This window comes from Xiphophorus hellerii, chromosome 15 (genome assembly GCF_003331165.1).
Source record: "Xiphophorus hellerii strain 12219 chromosome 15, Xiphophorus_hellerii-4.1, whole genome shotgun sequence".
NCBI lineage: Eukaryota > Metazoa > Chordata > Actinopteri > Cyprinodontiformes > Poeciliidae > Xiphophorus > Xiphophorus hellerii.
In genome coordinates this window covers 24,932,852-24,953,423 of record NC_045686.1, presented here as the reverse complement: position 1 = coordinate 24,953,423, position 20,572 = coordinate 24,932,852, and the positions used below count along the sequence as shown (strand labels likewise).

Below are 20,572 nucleotides of genomic sequence, written 5' to 3'. Positions count from 1 at the left end.
AACAAGTTATTTAACCCCAGCTGATGCAATAAGTAACTCCTCATTTCTTAAACAACCATGGCAAAAGACACATCCTGTGGTCGTGGAAAAGACGTTAGTCTGTTTAAGAAGGGTCAAATCATTGGCATGCATCAAGCAGAGAAAACATCTAAGGAGATTGCAGAAACTACTAGAATTGGGTTAAGAACTGTCCAACGCATCATTAAAAACTGGAAGGATGGTGGGGAACCATCGTCTTCCAGGAAGAAATGTGGTCGGAAAAAAATCCTGAATGATCGTGATCGGCGATTACTTAAACGTTTGGTCAAATCAAATCAAAGAAAAACAACAGCAGAACTCAGGAGTATGTTTAATTGTGAACGCAAAAGCATTTCCACACGCACAATGCGAAGGGAACTCAAGGGGTTGGGATTGAACAGCTGTGTAGCCGTAAGAAAACCTCTAATCAGTAAGGCTAACCAGAAAAAAAGGCTTCAGTTTGCTAGGGAGCATAAAGATTGGACTCTGGAGGAATGGAAGAGGGTCATGTGGTCTGATGAGTCCAGATTTACCCTGTTCCAGAGTGATGGGCGCATCAGGGTAAGAAGAGAGGCAGGTGAAGTGATGCACCCATCATGCCTAGTGCCTACTGTACAAGCCTGTGGGGGCAGTGCTATGATCTGGGGTTGCTGCAGTTGGTCAGGTCTAGGTTCAGCAACATTGTGTGCCCAAAGAATGAGGTCAGCTGACTACCTGAATATACTGAATGACCAGGTTATTCCATCAATGGATTTTGTCTTCCCAAATGGAACGGGCATATTCCAAGATGACAATGCCAGGATTCATCGGGCTCACATTGTGAAAGAGTGGTTCAGGGAGCATGAGACATCTTTTTCACACATGGATTGGCCACCACAGAGTCCAGACCTTAACCCCATTGAGAATCTTTGGGATGTGCTGGAGAAGGCTTTGTGCAGTGGTCAGACTCTCCCATCATCAATACAAGATCTTGGTGAAAGATTAATGCAACACTGGATGGAAATAAATCTTGTGACACTGCAGAAGCTTATTGAAACAATGCCACAGCGAATGCGGGCTGTAATCAAAGCTAAAGGCGGTCCAACAAAATATTAGAGCGTGTGACCATTTTTTGGTGGCGACTTTTTTTTTGGCCAGGCAGTGTATATATATATATGTATATATATATATATACAGTATATAGTATATAGATATATATATAGATATAGATATATATATATATACAGTATATGGCTGCACAGTGGCGCAGTTGGTAGCACAGTTGCCTTGCAGCAAGAAGGTCCTGGGTTTGATTCCCGGCCCAGGGTCTTTCTGCACGGAGTTTGCATTTTCTCCCTGTGCATGGTTGTTTGTCCTGTTTGTCTCTGTGTTGCCCTGTGACAGACTGGCGACCTGTCCAGGGTGACCCCGCCTCTCGCCTGGAATGTTAGCTGGAGATAGGCACCAGCACCTCCCGACCCCACTAGGGACAAGGGTGTTATGTGGTGTGTGGGTGTGTGTGTTTACTAAACCTGTGACATTGTACAGATTAATTCCACACAGAATGATGTTTTCCCACCTTTATTTCTTATGAAGGTAATTTTTTGTTTACAGCAATGAAAACTTCACATTTAATATTTAAATTAGGCTTGGGTTTTGATTAAAATTTTTAATCAGGATCTCCAATTAATTATTCACAATGAATCCCATTTTAATCAAAAATTATATGTATGCAAAATAAGGAACATTCTCTATTAAAAAAATCTTTTTGCTGCTACATTATTGAATAAAGAAACATATGAGCTCAACAGCAAATATATTTATTGCTTTAAATCTGTTCTAATCTGCTCCATCAGATTGGATCAGATTCTTTCTATTCAGCCTCTCAGAGTTTCAGGAACTCCCGGTCATTCATGGAGCTTCTTTACAAATGTGACTGTGGACGTTAGCATTGTGGACGTCTGTGCTGATGTTAGCATTGAGATGCTTTTTCAGGCTAGAATAGCTTTGTTGATAGACTAACTTCTTTTAGCACAACTTGAAGTCTTATCCAGCGTCCCATCAGGTCGTTTTTTGAAGCAGAAATGAACCTCAGTCGTCCATCGCTGCTGTTTGCTGGTGTTGCTTGTGTGTCAGATTTATACACAAATACAAAGATTTTGCTTGGAAGTTTTGTAGGTGGAACAAATGTGATTAACTGAGTTAAAAATTTGAACGTGTTAGAATCTATGTTTGAATTAATCAAATGAACAAGGTAAAGATACATCCCTTATTAGAATATAACATCACACCAATAAAAATATTTTTTAACACAGAAATATAGGCTTAGTGAAAAGTATGTTTAAAACCCACAATATGCAATGTGTAGCAGTTTAGCAAAAAAGTCTTCCCATCAGTGATGTTGTTGAAGCAGTGAAGTGTAAAACAACAAAGCATGTTGAGTGTGCGGTTTGGTAAAGAAGTGCAGCTGTACAAGAGAAGAAGAGAGTTGGGGGGAAAAAAGGGGGGGCATCCTGTGAGACTAGCACAGGTGGTTGGGGTGGAGAGGTGGTGGTGGGGAGAGTTGGCTTAGTGGTGGGTGGGAATGAGGAGGCTGTGGGCGTGGAAGAGCAGTAATGAGCCCACTTCCTGCACCGAGCCCCTCGCAGCACTGTAAACCTGTAAGCTCACAACGAGATCAGCAGGATTTGCTGCCTGTGGCTTTTTACCATTTTCAACACGCAGCCCCACGTTCTCTGAGATCAACTTTTCCCTTTGTGTTTCTGTCTAAGCAAGAAACAATAAAGCAAAAAAGGGAAAAAATCATTCTACAACAAGAGGAGTAGATTTCATGTATGAGGAATTTAAATTGGGAAAGGTTCTGGTCTGTTTCCTAGTTTTTCCTGAACTAAACTGAACCAAGATACCGAGTCTCACTAGGAACATGTGAAGTGAACCTATCCGTTGAAGTCCAAACCATAATGTCACAATAAAGTCATGGATGAGATGGCAACATTTTATACAATCTGTTGTTTTAAAAATGGATGTATGCATAATAAAAATTTATCATTTTTATTATGCATCTATAATCTTTAATAAGTCATAATAATTTACTGGTTCCCAAAAACTGCTTTCAAAATATCATATACTTATATTTTTCCACTTTAAACATGCCAGTCTTTGGAAATTACTTCAACCTGAAATATTCATGCTGTATGTAATTATATCGTTGGTGGTTTTGACATTTAAAAGTTAATACATCATGTATGTTTAGTAAATTCGACAATTTCAAAAATGCTTTAATAATTTCCGTAAAATACATTTCTTGGAATCTTTGCTTATTAAAATCAAAATGTGTTAGTGATTGGCAGCTGGATTGATTTTGATGCATCATTATTTTTTTCAGTAGTTTCAGATTTTAAAGAACTCACACTGAAGGTCTGAAGAAAACAAGCTTTAAGCCAGTCAGCTTTGTTGGTTTGGTTGTGAGATGAGTGATGCAGGTCAAATGAATTTTTTAACAATAGGCTTAAGACACTTTTAGATTCATTTACTGGTTTGATTGCATTTTTATTGTCTTTTACTTATTTAGCTTTTATTTAGTGTCTCTTCCTAATGTTTGCCTTGCAGAAAAATAAAAAACGTTTCCCATGTTGATAAAGTCATTTAGTGGTTTTGCTCCTGCTTGGTTAGAAAAATGGGGTCCAGTGTAACCGGAGAAAAGGTCATGGATGAATGCTAGCAGTTGGCTAGCTATCACAGAGAATTATTTCATTTCATTCACTCAATAATGAATATGAAGAGTTTATGTAACAACTAAATGAAATCATGAACGAAAATGATGAGCAACAGAAAAAGTTGTCCATTGAGTACTACACCAGATATACCCGCCAGAGCCCCACTGCCCCACTGCCCCACCCCAAACAACTCTGCAAGGACCAGCAGGTATGGATAACAGATGGGGAACAAAAAAATCAGCACTAGTTTGACAGTTGTTATTTCTGGAGTGAACTTTGTAGTACCAAAAAGAACGGAGAAGGAAAAGAAAAATTAGGATTCTATGACTTCCCGGTCAGCTGGGGCATTTACCCTTCTGCCCTCTCACATGCTGCTGTGTTCAGCTAGCTGCCCGGCCGGTGGCATTAAGGGCAGATGGAGAAAGGTCAAGTAGGCTCAGGCATCTAAGGTCCTCTGTTGATGTTGAGTCACTGCTGAGTTCCACGTCAGCGTCAGAACAGCTCTGTGTGGACACCTGTCTGCTTCTCCCTCTGACTTTTATACACTTTTCATATTTGATCCAAAATTGAAAATGACACCACATCCCAGCTGGTCTCCCTCATGATTGGTTCTTAGCATTCAAGCAGCTTGGAAGCATTCCAGCTGATCTACAGCTGGTGAAATATGTGTGAGAGTGGTACCTCCTTTTATTTTTCTTCTTGCTTTATTCTCATCTTTTCCCTGGTTTCTCTTTCTTCTTTCAACAAATGCTACAGAAATGCAGCACAGCAGCTGATTTGTTATTGGAACTGAGTAAACTGTGATTATCAGCTTTTACTTGTAAAAAATTATCAACAGTCAGTTTGAAAAGCAAAACTGAAAAAAAATCATTTAAAAAAATAATTAATGCATGAATTGTATTTCTTTGAAAAATACAAAAAATAATTAATAAAATAACAAACCTTTCAAAATCTGTTCTCTTTTAAATTATGCTGTTTTCTTATATTTTTAGTTTAAACATAAAAAACATGAACTGATATTTTTTAGTGTTTTAATCCAGCCTCCTTACTAAGGATTTATTTATACAGTTTAAAAGGTTTTTAAAAAGTTTGATCTTTTTACAGTTCTGATAAAAATAAGACCATTTCATGTACATAATCATTTTGTTAAAAATGTTTTTTTTATTTCCAGAAATATAACATGCCCTGGCAGTGTGTCTGGGGTTTTTTTGTTTGTTTTTTGCAATACATTTTAGATAGCATGTCTTATACATTATTTTTCTTGAGCATTGCTCTTTCTAAATTATTTAATTTTATTTTGAGTTTTATGCATTATTATTTTTAAATACTTAACAATAAATTGCTAAAATCAAAAAACTGTGCTGCAAAATGTGGGAAAGTTTTATTTTATAAGGAATTCAAAGCTTTTGTTTGAAACATATTATCTTAAAATACAATTGCAAGGATCATGTGTTTGTACTTTCTGTAGTTAACCAAAATATATTGATTAGATGAGCTTCAAAAAGTTAATATAATAAGAAGGAAAGAAAGAAAAAAAGAAAAAGAGGAAGAGAAGGAAGGAAGGAAAGAGTCTGGCGTGTTTTAGTACAAAAAAATCTTACAGTATTTTCTGCAGTTCAGTTTTCCATCTATAACTCAACAGACATATTTTAATTGATATATTTTACCCTGAAGAAAAAACAATTCTGCTTTATTTTAGTCACCCAGTTAAAGAAAACCTAAAGTTCTGTGCTTATTTTTTTTAAAACCTTTTGCTTTTATATTTACTCCTGAAAGAAAGTGAGTTATATTTATTCCTTTTTTTGCAGCATGATTCTGTCGGATTTTTTTTAGTATGTCTGTTTTTTAATAAAAACCAATAATTCCACCCCCCTCTGCCCCCCCGGCCCCCTCCAGTAGAACATACTGTGTTTTTTTGAGTTGCCTAATGTGATGGGAAGTGTTCTTGTAAAATGTCTGACTTGAGCGTGGCGCACATGTTTGCGCAGCTTTCATGTGAGAAGGGATGAGTAACTGTGGATGATAGGAGGGTCTGTGTTGGTGCTGCAGGGCCGCCCTCCCCACGCTGCGCCGAGCTGCCAATCATCTGTCCCACCTCGGATCTTTCTGACTGACAGTGATGTGTCCTCACGCTGCTCGTGGATAAATGATCACTAATCAGCCCCCGAAGATGAAGGACAAGTCTGTAAGTAAAACAAACACTTTCTATGCTTCACAAGGTTTGTTTCTACATGTCAAAACCTGATTTGTTTCTTTGGCAGGAAGGCTGTTTTTTCCTGTTGTGGTTAGGCTGTGTGAAGGCAAGGCAAACATTTGTCATGCTGACAAAACACAAACAAAAACTGTGCTACTGCTGCACACATCTTCATTACTGTTCAATAGATCTTCTTTATTCACACAGCGGCAAAATTTCCCATGACTTTTATACTGTTAGATGTTCACACAAATGTGTTATTGAGAGAAAACTATTTTTAAATTAAATCACATCAGATAAAGTCGCCAGGAAAGAATCAAGCCCACATCCATGTTGTTAACGACAGCAAAAACTACATTGCTCAAAACTAATGAATGCTTGGCAATGTGTGCGTTTCCATTTATAACTAACTGTTGCAAAGGAAATAAAGCTTCCTTGTCTGACTTCCTTTGCAGGTGCTATAGCACAGGCTGTATTATAGTTAATTTTTAATGATAATTCATCCACAGCTTTCTCTGCTCTGCCTGTGCGGTTGTTTGAACATGTCCCATAATAACGCTCTCTGTAACACCAGTCCTACAGTTTCACCCTGTCTGTCAGAAACGACATTCAAGCAGATCTGGATAAGCTTTTAAAAGAGAAAGTACCATTCTTTGGTGATCTTCTGTGGAAGCGTTCACGTTCTCTTAACTACACAAAGTGAGGACTACGTTTTTCTTCATAGTCTTCAAATAAACACCAGGTGTGTGTGGGGGTGGGAGTGTGTGTGTGTATGTTGTGATGCTGGTGAGCCATGGTTTGTGGTACAGTGGAAGTTGTAAAGATTAAGTGCAGTAGTAGGACCAGAAGTTGTGACAGTGCCCAGAGCACGTGGAGCAGTTGGTGTCTGTGGATCCCGCTCTGACACCTGCTCAGTCTCTGCTTCTTTTTACATTAAAGTTTATTAAGAGCAGATGAAATGTATGTTTTTGTTTTTGCTTCTGCCAACAATTGTACTCATTATTAAATATTTGGAAAGGAGATAGAGAGATAGTGCTACTTGGGTCAGAACAGCACATTGATGCCGTCAGCAGCAGGTGATGGTATGATTGGGTAAACAGACCAACACTGGGGAATGGGTTCTCAAAAATCTTAAACTTTAAGGAACCTGAGAATGTAAAAATACCAGACTGAGCTTTAAGACTCAGTTTTATTTATAGTATCTGGGTTTTGTTGTGTACATTTGTCTACAGTACACTGCCACTCATCCAATAGATAATTAATTTTCTATATTTCAATATATGCTAATATTTTAGGAAACCTCCAGGTTCTTCCACCAAATATTGGTTTCTGAACTATTCCTTAGTGAAAATATTAGCATTGTTTCTAAATGAATATCAACTTGTTTTCTTTGCATTATTTGAGGTCTGAAAGCAAATTTCACCATTTCTCATTTTCTGCAAATAAATACTAAATTTTTTGCTTGGAATTTCGGAGACAGGTTGTCAGTAGTTCATAGAATAAAAGAACAATGTTCATTTTACACAAACATATACAGTACCTATAAAGAGTAAAATCTGAAGTTTCTTTCCCCAGAGCCGTATCTGTACCAACTTTGCACATCTAGAGACAGAAATGTTTCCTTATTCTTCTCAGGTCATGTCTGAACTTGAATGTTCAAACTGCAGATGACAGTTTAATTTAGGTCTGGACTCCTGACTGCTGTGAACTGAACCACTCTATGGTAGCATTCGCAGTATGATAATCTAAATTTAAGTCTAGATTTTTTTTTGTTGTTGCTGCAAATGAACCTAAAAAGACTGAAAAGTGTCTTAAAGAATTATTCAAGCAATGGAAATGAAGGGAATGTAACGATTGTTGACAAACGTATTTCAAGTGTCATCACACTTTTCCTGTACAGACATATTTAAAAATTTTGAATATTATTGAAGAGCCCAATTATTTCACCACTAAGCAAAACACATTATTTAAATTAATTACTCAGTGATGGATGTTTGAAAGACTTTACTTCTGTTAATTATGATTTTCCACTTACAGCTAATGGAAACATGACATTTAACATGAAAATATGACATCAAACAAAGAAAACATCAACAATTTTTAAAAACAGAAATGTGGGCTTAATGAAAAGTATGTTTGATACCTCCGTAAAGGTTGTTTTTTTCAAAAGGTACTTTTAACCTGACAAACGAGGCTGATTGAGACATAACTTCTAATTTATTGAACATGAGGTAATATTCAGGCGTCTTACAGCAGTAGATATCCACGCCAGACACAGATTAAAATTCCCAACAAGTTGAAGGTCACAGAAAGAGTTGGAAACAGATATGAGAAACAGGAGGGATGAACTTGGACTTATTACAAATGATATTGTCATCACAATTCAATACAATATCACCATTGCATAATTTTGTATTAATAGGCTTTGGATTGTTAAAGATATATTCTAAAAACGACCTAAATAATTCAGTTGGGAAGACTGGCAGGAACATGTCATCAGCATATAAGAATATTATGTACCCCTGTTTTCCCTGTTCTGTATGATTTTATCATAGCTATACCCAGAATCCCTCTGGCTAATATAACATACTGACCTCTTCACAGGTAAACAATATCTGGATCTATCACTCTCTAAATACAGATTGTGATAAAACATTGATTAAATACAACCATTTTTTTTGCTACATGTTTCTTGAGTGTCCAGTGATGCTGCTGCTGTATCTCTGCCATAAACGTTTTGATGATTTATATAGATAACTCACCCTTTATTATGAAACACGTGGCATTTTTGCACCAAACTGCGTTGATTGCTATGAATTAGGCATGGGATGGAAAGAGGAAGTGTCCTTGCTGAGTTTTGCAGAGTATTGTGTGTGTAGACATATTACCCAATTTTTTTTATATTGAGCCAATTTTAAGTGGCTCTTCATTTTTTTTTTTTTTTTTTGCCTGAAGTGGTACTTAGGTTTATGCTTTTATGAGAATCAAATAGTGTTTAGCTCTGTTCTAAGTTGTGTTTGAAGATTTCTGAAATGGAGCTAGTTTTCTGGATGTAGGAGTTGATTTAGTTTATTTAGTATAGTTCAGTGTCAGCAGTCAAACATTTAATTTCAAATCTGTTGCTGTGTTATGAACATTTGTGACTCCATAACATAGAGTTTTGACTCACATGTGGATCCAATAAAGAAGGACAACTAAAGCCCCTCCTCCTCCTGTCTTTGTAAAAACATGGGAGGAATGCAGCTCTGACTCAGCAGGTGCTTCACAGCAGACATTTTGGCTTGTCACCACAGGAAAAGCACATTTGTTTCTCATGACACAGAATGTATCTGCATTCCTTCCACTTGAGATAGCCTCACAGTGCTGATGTGTAGCTTGGAACATGTTGCAACACTTTGGAACATGGCCATCTGAAAAGCAAAATGCTCTTCATCTTTGCTCCTCCAGAATTAAATGTCAATCAGGACAACGCTCCTAATCCAGTTTAGTCAGTGATACCCTCAAATAGGGATTTACCTCTGAACTCCAGATAAATGATCATACAGCTTGAATTCCCTTATATTTGAAGGCTAGCATGTCTGTGGATAAAAGGGGGAAGAGTTGGTGTTTTAATGTAGGACATACGCGTATCAGTTGTGGAGGACTGCACTAAAAGTGAAATTGAAAACACTTTTATATCAGATTTAAGACGACGTCCATGTGAAACACATGATATTCTGCAGAAAGAGCAGGAGCTGTAAGAGGTTCGTGAGCTGCCTGCCTTCAGATCCAGACACAGTTTCATTATTTACACATGACCCATGTCTGAAAGTTTAAGAGCTATTCCTTGTTGCCTGGGTTAATGCGAGGCCCCTCTGAAGTATCTGCGTTCAACTGTAAGAGCCTGTCTGCTTCCCATAATGCACCAGTCCATCTCCTGCCTGGTGCAGGCAGTGAAAGAGGCCATTGTTCCTGTCACTGTGAGGCATATTGCATACACTTATAACACAGAGTGGGAGAAATGATTCCCATTATACCTCTGGAATGTTTTTGAATCAATCAGTCTGTATGGATAAATGCTCTTTTATACAGAGTTTAATAAACGTTTGAATCCATCATTTAAAAAAGTTTTTGCCTCCATGTTTCAGAGAAAAGAACAGAGGACTGTTCTCTATGCTATAAAATAATTAGGTAAAAACAGAATTGTGACTTTTTGTAAGCTAAAGGATAACAACTTAATGCTAGTGTTCTAAGGTGAATCTCATCTTTAGTGTAAGTGAAAACCACATGCAACCTTCTCTCTTTTGCAAAAAAAGAAATAATAAAAAAGCTTTGATTATCTCTCCCTGTAATTCTCCTCTCACACTGATCTGGATGATGTGTCGCTAACATCAGCTGGAAAAGCTTGCAGTTCCTCTCATGGATTTTTCCAGCATGATGTAATGTTTTGCTGATTCTCCAGTTATAATGCCATGTGCAGTGACATTCAAAACTAAAGAAATATCCTGCACTTTAAAAAGTGAATTCTCTCGACTCATTTATGCTTCACAGACCACACAAACCCTTTCAGCCCCCAAAACATGGCAATTGTGTGCTTTGACATGCGTGAGAAGATTTGACTGTCCATGTTCTCAGGTTACAGGCACATACATTCTGTACAAAAATAAGGCTGATCCATTTGTGGAAAAAATAGTCTATCCAGGCCAAGAGAGACACAACAACTACTAGAGGTGTAAACGAAGAACCCTGTGCACCGATCATGAAACACAGCCTTATCCGTCAGTGGTGAATCTATTTTTACCCTGGCTGTATCACATATCACGTCTTGCTCCTTTGTTCAGGGCCGTGGGATATTTCGGGACACTCTGATAGATCTCAGATAGTGCAGGAGTCAATGAGATGTGGAACCTCACCACGTCAGTTTATATCTTCCTTCAAGCATGTGTAAGGTGAGGCGAAACCCAAACTGCCATTGACCTAATCTGGAAATGTTCTTTTCTATTCTAGACTTTCACCAGGCCAATGGTTCTTACTCCATTAAAGCACCAGGGTTGGAAATTTGCAGCGTCACTGTATGAAACTGAAGGAAAATGTGCAGGTTTTATATGGGTCACCTTGTAATGAAATGGCCTCTTATATAGTTTATCAGTTCATATAAAACCAACAGTCCTCTCCAATAGAGTGCTATATACAACACGAATCCTTAACATCCTTTTAAATAACTATAACCCCAAGTAAATATACTAAGCTGTTAGAACAAGAAGAAGAAAAGCAGTGCATTGGGTGTGGTGGTGGTGTAGGGGCAGAGCGTGTGACCCATGTATGGAGGCATCAGTTGTCAACATGGCCGTCACAGGTTAGAGTTCTGGCCCAATGACCTTTGCCACATGTCTCCTCTCACAGTCTGCCTTCCTCTTGACTCAATGTAAAGAAAAGGCCACTAGAGCCAAAAACATCCTTCAAAAAAGTTGCATAAAAGTTTGCATAAAAAATAAATTAGTCTCTTGATTTTGCTCATAAACCTTCAACATTTGTAGACGTATGAGGAGCTTAACAGTTGTCATGTTCATAGATTGCTGCACCTGAGTTGTTGGTTTCTGCAGCTCCTCCAGGGTTTCCATGATGCTCCCATCCTTGGCCTATCAGTTTACATGACCTTCCTGTGTTGGAAGGTGGGCAGTTGTTCCCTTATGCTTTAGTATTTATGATGAATAGATTAAACAGAGTTCTGTGAGATGTCCAAACCTGGCATATTGTTTTAGAACTTGGTTCTGCTTTAGATCCCTCTTTCCATTTGTCAGTATCCTGTCTGCCGTGTTGCTTGGTCTCTGAGGTCAGAAACAAAACAGCTGCATTTATACCAAGATGATATCAAACCTGGGTGAACCCTGAAGACAGTTCCTTAGCAATCACCAGGGGTTTGAATTAGTCATTACTCTTATGTTACCCTCCCACCTAACAGTTAGGCACTATGTTGTTTTTTTCTCTGTCACATAAAATCCCAGTGCCATGCAATGTTTTTGGTTGTAGCACAATAAACCGAGAAAGGAGATGATAATTTCTGTAACCATGTTGCTGGTTAGTACAAACCAAAAGGCCGAGAAGAATTCTTCTGGCTCACCCAAACTCAAACTACTGCTTTAATAGCATTCATAGGCAAATGTACATTCTTCTTTCACTGCATGTGTGTTTCACTTCTACCATCTCATTGATACAGCTCCAGAATGAGCAGAATGAGAATGATGACAGCAGCAGCAGTGCTTATTATCCCATTCGGAAAGACAGTTGGAAAGTGATTTGTTGAGTTCAGAGAGTAAAAGCCCACAGTCTCCCCTCATGCTGGGTTTGTTTGGGTTGGGCTCTGATCCTCCTTTCCAGTCAGTTTCTGTGCAACTGTTTTCCTCTGATTCTTATGCAGTTATGAATGTGGTGGGGGAAAGTGCGTGGGGTGGGGCAACAAAGGATGATAGCACAGGAATTCACGCTGTGTTGGGTCATCTTGGATTTTGCTCCGTTCACCATTTTTACCATAGAATATAGAGAGGGGGTTGTTTGCTAGTGGAACCCTGTTCTCCCTGGGCTCTGAACACAAGCATTTTTCAAGTCTTGAAGACCTGGAAATGATGTGATCTTTTCTTGGTAGAAGCGCCGCAGAGTCCGTTCATTCACTTCTCCCCTTTGGGCCCCCTTTGGCTTTTATTTTGAGCCAGAATCCATCAGGGATCCATCAAGTAAAGGGCTGCATTCCAGGTCTTTTCCACAAAGTCAGTCTTCTCTTGCTCTGTTAAGAGTAAACTCTGCACAGCCCCTTACTCAGTGCCCGAGGTTTGTTGAGTCATGTGAGATCATGTACACAGAAACACAGGAGAGGTGGGGGCTGAAGGTGGAGGCAGCAACTGTGGCCAGCTTGGTAGAGGTAGTGGGTGGAGTTGAGGACGGGGAGAAGCAGAGGAACTAAAAGTCACAGGCCAGCAGACGTGAGAACATGCTGCTGCTAGCTTTGTATAAGGTAATGTCTAGCTAGCATGTTGGGTGGGACGGGTCCACTGATTTATTTTAATACACTTACAGCTCTGCCAGTGGGGGAAGGGATGTGGAGCCTGCCAGTTCATCTGAGGCCCGCTGTCACACCTCGGACAGGACAGGACTTATTAGTTGACAAACTCACCACAGAGGAATAAAAAAAGCGTCAAAAGAGGCAAGTTTGGTTCCAAGTTCCGACTTTTCATCTGCATGATGTGGATTGCTGTTAACGCTGCTGGGTCTCAGCCAGGCAACTTCCTGTTACACATGCATGTTTTGAGTGCATTTCCTCGCAGGAAGGCTTAGATTTAGCACTCCAGTCTGTTTAGTATTGCAGTGATATGGAATGATGAGCATGGGATTGGGAATGTGGGCTTGATTTCTCTGATTTGTCCAAAAAAAACAATAAGAGATCAGTTCCTAAAAGGCATTATTCTGACACAATACCCTGTGAATATTCTCAAGTTGCATTTATGTTACTATGTGTTTCATTCAAACCAGCACCTGCTTTACGTTACACACATTCCCAGCTGGCACATGTGTAATCTCTCCACCAAGACAGAGGAAGACAGCGGGGGTACGATGATAGTAACTTTCATCCTGGAGTTTAGTTGAAGAAGAAAAAGGAGAAGTTGGAGCTGTAAAAGATAACCTCCTGCCTCATGCAGTCAGGCTGGTAGGCAGGAGAAATCCCATCCAACTCCTCTGACTCTGGTCATTCTGAGAGAAGAAAAAGAGCAAATCAAGAAGAAAACTGATACATGAAATCACAACAGTTTAACTGATTAATAAAGTGAGGATAAAGCCAGCTGAGCTTGTAGAAAGCAGCCCTGAAATACATAAGCAATACATGCTGTTCTATTGCTTATATGCACCCGAATTTCCATAATAACTGGTTTCATTTTTGCCCACAGATGTTAGGTAGAAATGTATACTTTAAGACACATTTTTCAAAATACTCCACAATAATTCATATTTTTTGAGAAGTAATGCTACCCAAGGGAAAATGTATGTCATTATTAAATTAAAAAACTAGCGTTCACAGAAACTACTAAACGCACTTCATCACAAGCTTGACTGGTTTGTTTGTGAATGACCAAATGTAGATTAAGGAGGGTCTGAGCTCAGGGGAAAGGAGCTTTGGTGTTGTGGAGGTTAAAGCCTCTGCAGAGTTCTCCACTTTGCTCTGTGTGGCGCTGCATTGTCCCTTAATGTGCTGCTCCTTCAATGGACAGGCAGCCATACTGGATGTTTCCCACACATACACACACCTCCACCATGCGCCCCGGAGCCCCAGCACCCCACTGAACTTCCCCATCAAACAGTCGATGCATGCAGATTCCCACTGTATTGTCAAGACTGACAAGATCCCAGAGGAAAAGGGATAAAAACAGTTTTCTTCAGTTTTGGGTTGAACCCAAAATTACAATCTGAACCGCAAAGGTGGAAGAACTGAAACGTTACTTTTTTTTTAGTTTAACTTAGCCATAAAAATACAAACATATTTAAAACTGCCCTGTAAATGTGTACAAGTTGGGGTCATTGTTCTGTTGGCTAATTTCTGTTCTGCATCCCTGCTTTGAGGCCTAGTCACCATGGAAACCATTATGTGGGGCAACTGGCAGTGAAAAACTTTAGAAACCTTCTTGGAATATATTAATAGCTCCAAAGCTCCCCACCCACCCCCTCTCTCTACTCACCTTCAACCTCTCACCATTGTCTTACAGCTAGCTCACCTTAGGCAGCGTTCTTAGGATTTCAGGCCACAGCACTGGAATGTTGAACCCTAAGTTCATTTCACAAAAACAACATTTTCTGGATCCTTTAAATTCTTACTTTAGTCAACAACAAGAGATGCAAGATTTTTCAGTGCAGAAAATCAATTTGATGTGTCCTGCTAAGCTAAAATCTCTCTGATGTAGCAAAAACCAGGCAGGATAAAAATTGTTTTGCTGAGAAACAAACTTTGCAGAGGAAGTGTTGCTGATTCAGATTCAATCAAATTGTCAGGGTGAAATATTACCTTATTGCTCACTACTCATTTCCATGTGAAATTCTTGCTGGCAAAATAAGTACATCAACTGAAAATATTCAGCATCTTGCCATTACTCAAAGATTTTCTTCTTTTTCTGCTTTGCAGCTCTGTGTGCCAGATTTGTTTGCAGAAAACACACACGTGTCAGTCGCATTTACTGCAGGAGATATTGTGTGTGTAACATGTCTGAATAGGAACATGAAAGGCACTGTGCTGTGAGGGGGATCCAGGCTCATGCTGCACCACTCTTAGGATGTCTTTGTTTGTGAATTAAGGTGGGTGATATATAGGCTTTCTCCATTTAATCTTCAGCACAAAAAGTGGATGAAGCATACAGCGGTCTGTACCCCACCCCCACCTGCTTTCAATGATGGCAGAGGGTCTGGAAATATTGACACACAAAGCAGAGAGCAGCCCTGAAAGCCCAGGAATCCCCCTGAGAAGACACTGGGAGGGAGGGTGAGGTGGGCCCTTGGAATGCACTCCGAGGAGTTAGTCACTTATTTACAAGTTGAACTCGGTGAACCATGCCTGACTCAGCCACTTCCACCCAGGCCAGTCTGGCTTACCTCTCCCTCCCACTTGTCCCTCTGTTTTGTTCTTTACCCAGGCCTGAGGCTCCCCATTTGCTTGCCCCGCCCTTCCATCCGCTTATTGACAGGCATGTCACATTCATGCCCCTCATTGGGCGGATTCTTAACCTATGCTTGCAGCAGCCTAATCCAGCCCCCACACGACCCCAGTCACCCCGTTGCTCTCCATGAGCTGCGGGAGATGAGGTCATGAGTTCGTGACGAGTAGCAAAACAAATGTCAGTGGGAAGCTGCAATGCCATGAAGTAAAGCCAGGGAAGCAAGTATTGTTCACACTCTTCCCTCTATGATAACATCAAGCAGTTTGTGGAGTAATTTTGACAGTTTCCAAAAAGTACAGACTGATTTTCTTGTTAAGGCTTCAGGATTACTTCTGCTGCATGCTTATTCTGCTTACACACAAGATAACATATGAGTCCATCTGTTATTAGACAGCATCCTCTAAGTCTGGTTGGTTGTTGTGAACTGTAGGCATCCCATAGATCAAAAAGAAAACACTTTCTTGGATTCTTGACTGCTTTGTGTTGAAAGTGACAGAAATAAAAGGTCAGATCTTGTGTAACAGCCCAGAAGCTGACGTGCTAATGGCAATGTTTCTGACTCAATCTTAAAGCCTCTTGTTTGCTCTAAATTCTTCTCTTATTAGCCATAAAAGAGGTCAGAGTCATGTAGTTTGTCTTTAAAAGCAAACTTTAAAAAAATACTTTTTTATTAAAATGTTATTTGTTAAATCTCTGAAAAGTTTGTTTTTTAAATAAATAATTAGAGAAGAATTTTACCTTATTGAATGTGTAGCAACCTGTAAACAACTTGATGTTTCAGATTAGGAGCATAACTTCTCTAAGTTCAGGTTCAATCATTCTAAAACTCAAATTGTAAATCAGTTTTAACATAACCAACTAGTTAAAGTTAGTAAAATTTTAAATAAAGTTCACTAAAAATCAGACTGCCTCATTCAGATAAATGTATTTCAACAGATAAATGTATTTCTGTCCCAGTTAAAAGTCACCAAGAGACACTATTAAATCATGATCTGTTAACTTGAAAAAGTAATATAAGACTATTGATTAGTGATTACTCCCTTAAAAAGTAACTTAGTTACTCAACTGGTTACTTATTTCCAAAAGTAACTAAGTTAACAAAATATGAAGTTACTTTGTTAGTCATATAAAAAATGGTTATGTATATATTTTTTAAAAAATATAAAAGTCTCAAATATAAATGTCAAGTACCCATGTAGTTCTTCACTACAAGTGCTGAACACATTGCTAACATATTAGTGCTATTTGTAGAATATAATAAAATAAAAATAGCTGTTATTGTTCCACAGAGGAGAAATGAATTGGAGTATAGAAAGAAAATCAAAGGAAAAAGTATCAAACAGTAGAGGCAAAAATTGGATTTGAGATACTTTGGCAGAAACTGAAATCCTCTTCTGCACCATTAAATATAACATTTAATGCAACACACTAAATGTAAACAACAATCAACTATAAGCATTAACTAAGGAACTAAGGAAGGGAGTACAGTACTGTAGAGATTATACTTTTTGGTTTTCTTTTTTTATCTTCTTTTGCTCTTTCCTTTGGTTTGTTGTTTTGTTATATTTCCTTCATATTCATGTAAAGCACATTGAAATGCTTTGTTGCTGAAAATGTGCTATATAAATAAAATGATCTTACCTTACCTTGTAGACATTATAAGCTCTGTGTTCTAATGAAAGGTCCAACCCTTTCATTAGATAACTTTAATCTGACTACTAGTTTTGAAAAAGTTATGCTTCAGATTGCCCGTTGCTGACAAAAGCAGTCAGATTACAGTAATATGCTTCACGTATCACTGAACACAAATGGATGTGTTTTCATTGCCAAAGACAGCGCCGACATAAACCAAGACTCTGAACATCTGAAGCACAGGGTTCATGCTTGAAACTTGAGTTTATTTTTCTAAAAACTGAATAAACTTCAGCCATGAATCATGTTTATATTAATTTGAATTCAGTTTCAGTTCCTTGTAGTTTCATTGACATTTTTGTGTCATGCATTGGTTAAAAATAGCACGTGTGAAGTGAAACGGTGCTTTAAGCATGAGTTTCCAGTTGTTTCTAATGACCAGAGTGTAGTACCTCTCCTCTACGCAAGTGATTTTTTTTACAGTCTGAGGGAGGAACTATTAAAATATTTGGGGCCTAACAACAGCACATATCTCACCAAGACTTATCTACCAGTTTTAGTCTTGTATACATCAGCAGTTTAATGACAGAAAGATGGGTATGATTCATCTGTTTGCAACAATGCCATCATACGTCATATGTTAATCTGGCCCTGCTTGGTAAAACACCACAGTACAGATTTTAGGTAAAGTGCCATCCTGCCCGCCATTGGAACATTAGTCACAGTCACGTTGTAATTTTGTAATTTGCAACCATAAACTAGGTTACATGAGGCTGACTCTATGGCTTTTGTGGCCACTGACTTTGCATATTCTCCTTGTTTTTCTTTTCCATAGAAAGTACTCTTGGTCCAGCTGTGTCTGCCAGAGGTTCCTTCTGGTTATACAGGACTGTGTGTGCAAAGTCAACAATTAATTGAATCAGTTTTACTCTCTTACATAAACAACTGTTTATTAGTTGACCTATGTTTGACTGAGTTTGTTCTGTTATAATTTGACTGAACTGGAACTTATATGATTGGATCTTAATATGGCTACATGTTTGGATTAAGCTAGAATTAGGAAAGACCACTATAATATTTCCTACTTTATGCTAAGACAAAGATCATTTGAATTAATCATTCTGTGATAATAATACTAAACCCTAATTGTTGATGCTTGCCACTCCTGATAGCATGGTAGTGACATTTGCTATTTGAACTCATTCTCCACTGTTTCACTCTCCCCTATTTTCATGCTTCAAAATAGGATTACAAACAGTTATTGTGTTATGATGGCCCCATGTCATCAGTTCTGTTTGTGGTAATCATTGGACAGAACATCGAGATGTTGTTGTGAAGAGTCTCAGATTTGAAAGCCTGAGGGTCCCATTCTCACTTTTTGCTGTTGGTAAAACAGCAAAAAGCTGCTCTAGAACAGTCTACAACTGTGGGAAGTTACCGGGGTGAGAGTTAGCTCCTCTGAGTCTCCTGACAGAAACAGACTGGTCCTTCTGGGTCACTAGTCAGTCTTTGCACCAAGTCGATGAGTTGAAGTAGGGTGGGGTGGGAGATGCAGACATCTGCAGCAGTCTTTCTACAGTTCAGTCTTCACCTGTGGTCATGTGATATGGATCCTGCCCTAAGTAATGAGGTCCTGAATACAAATGGCTGAAATGACGTTTGTCTACAGGGTGACTGGACTGTGCTTGACACATAAGGTGAGGAGTTCTGTCCTCTGATGGAACCTTGAAGTAGAGCCACTGTTCCTCCTCATCTGTTAAGCTGGATTTGAGATCTGATCAGAGTGCCTCCTCAACACCCCTCTATCAATGTCTTCCAGCTGTGAGGAGAACCTAGAAATGATCCAGAACCTGTTGGTAGGACTACTAGCCTGAGATAAGGTTGCGTCACTGGTTTGGGATGTCCTGAACCTGGTAGGAACCATAACTAGCTCTCCAGTATGCAGTGTACAAAGGATTATTTTGGACTGATTAACCGATTAATTAGTTGACATAAAAGGTGTAGTGAAGTAAACTATTTGTTCATTAGAAAGTTTTATTTTTGGGCCAGTTTTTCTATTTGTGGTGCTCTGAGTGTCTACAATTTTGATTTCATTACAATAAATACCATAAAATGTTGAGAAAAAGTTTCTAATGGCTCAAAATAGAAGTTCTTAACATCATTTCCTAAAGTAAATGAATTGGATTCGTTTATTCCACTTCTCTGCAACTTTATTTGTTTTAAAGCTGTCTCCTCAGTAATATGTTTATGTGAAAATTATGCCAGTGATGCTTTGAGGGTTTAGACTTAGTGACATGCCTGTTTTGAATTTGGGAATTTACCAACCTTTTTTCTTGAAAGCTTGGTGATTTAAAGAGTCCCTCGGTAGTTTAAAGCCAGACTACCAGCTTCCTTCTCTCTGGCCCACATTGCTATGATCCTGTTCAAGTATTGCAACCAGGGAAATACACCACATGTAAAACTTAAAAGTTGCTGATATGTTGTGTGAAACTTTGTCAAATCAGTGGTGGTGTGTCTGAGTGGAGTAAGTAAGTGTAATGTAAGTAGTGTAATGTGCAAACAAAGCTCAACTAAGAAAAGGCAGCATATCTGTGCAGGAGACATGACACCAGAACCTTTTTTTAAGAGACCCCAGAAAAATACTTTCATTTGTTAGTTTAATAACCGGTGAACATTCTTGTGCTGTTGCAATTACAGCAGAAAGGCATACATTAGTCAGTTTAACTGTAAAATATAGTGGAGTATTTGGTATCAAAATTCAAAATACAGCAGAATGTAGAGGACATCAGGTGAAAAGACCCTGAGAAGCAGGCTGAAGGATGTAAAACATTTGTTCACTTTAGTCCTGCTGTAAGATGAGCAGGTTACCTCTGTCAAAACAAAGTTGTCAGTGTAACAGCATGGCTTTTACTGACATGTCCTCTCCGAGGCACTTTCTGTTTGTGGGGCTCAGACTTTTTTTTCTCTCTTCTGCTGTGGCAGTTCATAGTTCTGGTCCTGTGCTGGAAAGTCACTGCCTTTGCCTGCAGTAACGGAGAAAGACATCACTTTCAGTTCACTCAGCATTCATCCGATGTAAATGTGCAGAGTGACAGTTTTTGAAAGCAGCACCATCTGGAAATGAAGCATGTTCAGTGGGACAGTTAGGGACAGGTGTGCCGCTCTGGCTCCAGCTCCACATGTGATAAAGCTAACCTCGTCTTCGCTCGAGGCGGGTTATCAGGCAAGGAGGGCTTCTAGGAAAGCTGTGGACTAACAATGTAGAGAAACCATACAGATACAAGCTGAGTGTATCCATCAAACGCTTCTATACAGTTTCTATAAAAAACTATTCTACCCCTGGGGTGTACTACACATCTTAT

At 38.9% G+C, this 20,572-nt stretch overlaps 1 protein-coding gene across 2 annotated transcripts in view; it reads left to right on the top strand.

Annotated features, from left to right (window-relative positions):
• Positions 1 to 20,572, top strand: part of bach2b (BTB and CNC homology 1, basic leucine zipper transcription factor 2b) — an 84,532-nt gene that overhangs the window by 11,098 nt on the left and 52,862 nt on the right. Inside the window, exon 2 of one of the 2 annotated variants that reach the window (XM_032584403.1) lies at positions 5,763 to 5,898. The exons of the other annotated variant lie outside the window; for it this stretch is intronic. Coding sequence (XP_032440294.1) covers positions 5,860 to 5,898 — 39 coding nt within the window. The 5' untranslated portion in view covers positions 5,763 to 5,859. The remainder of the gene's footprint in view (positions 1 to 5,762; positions 5,899 to 20,572) is intronic. 2 annotated transcript variants of the gene reach the window in all.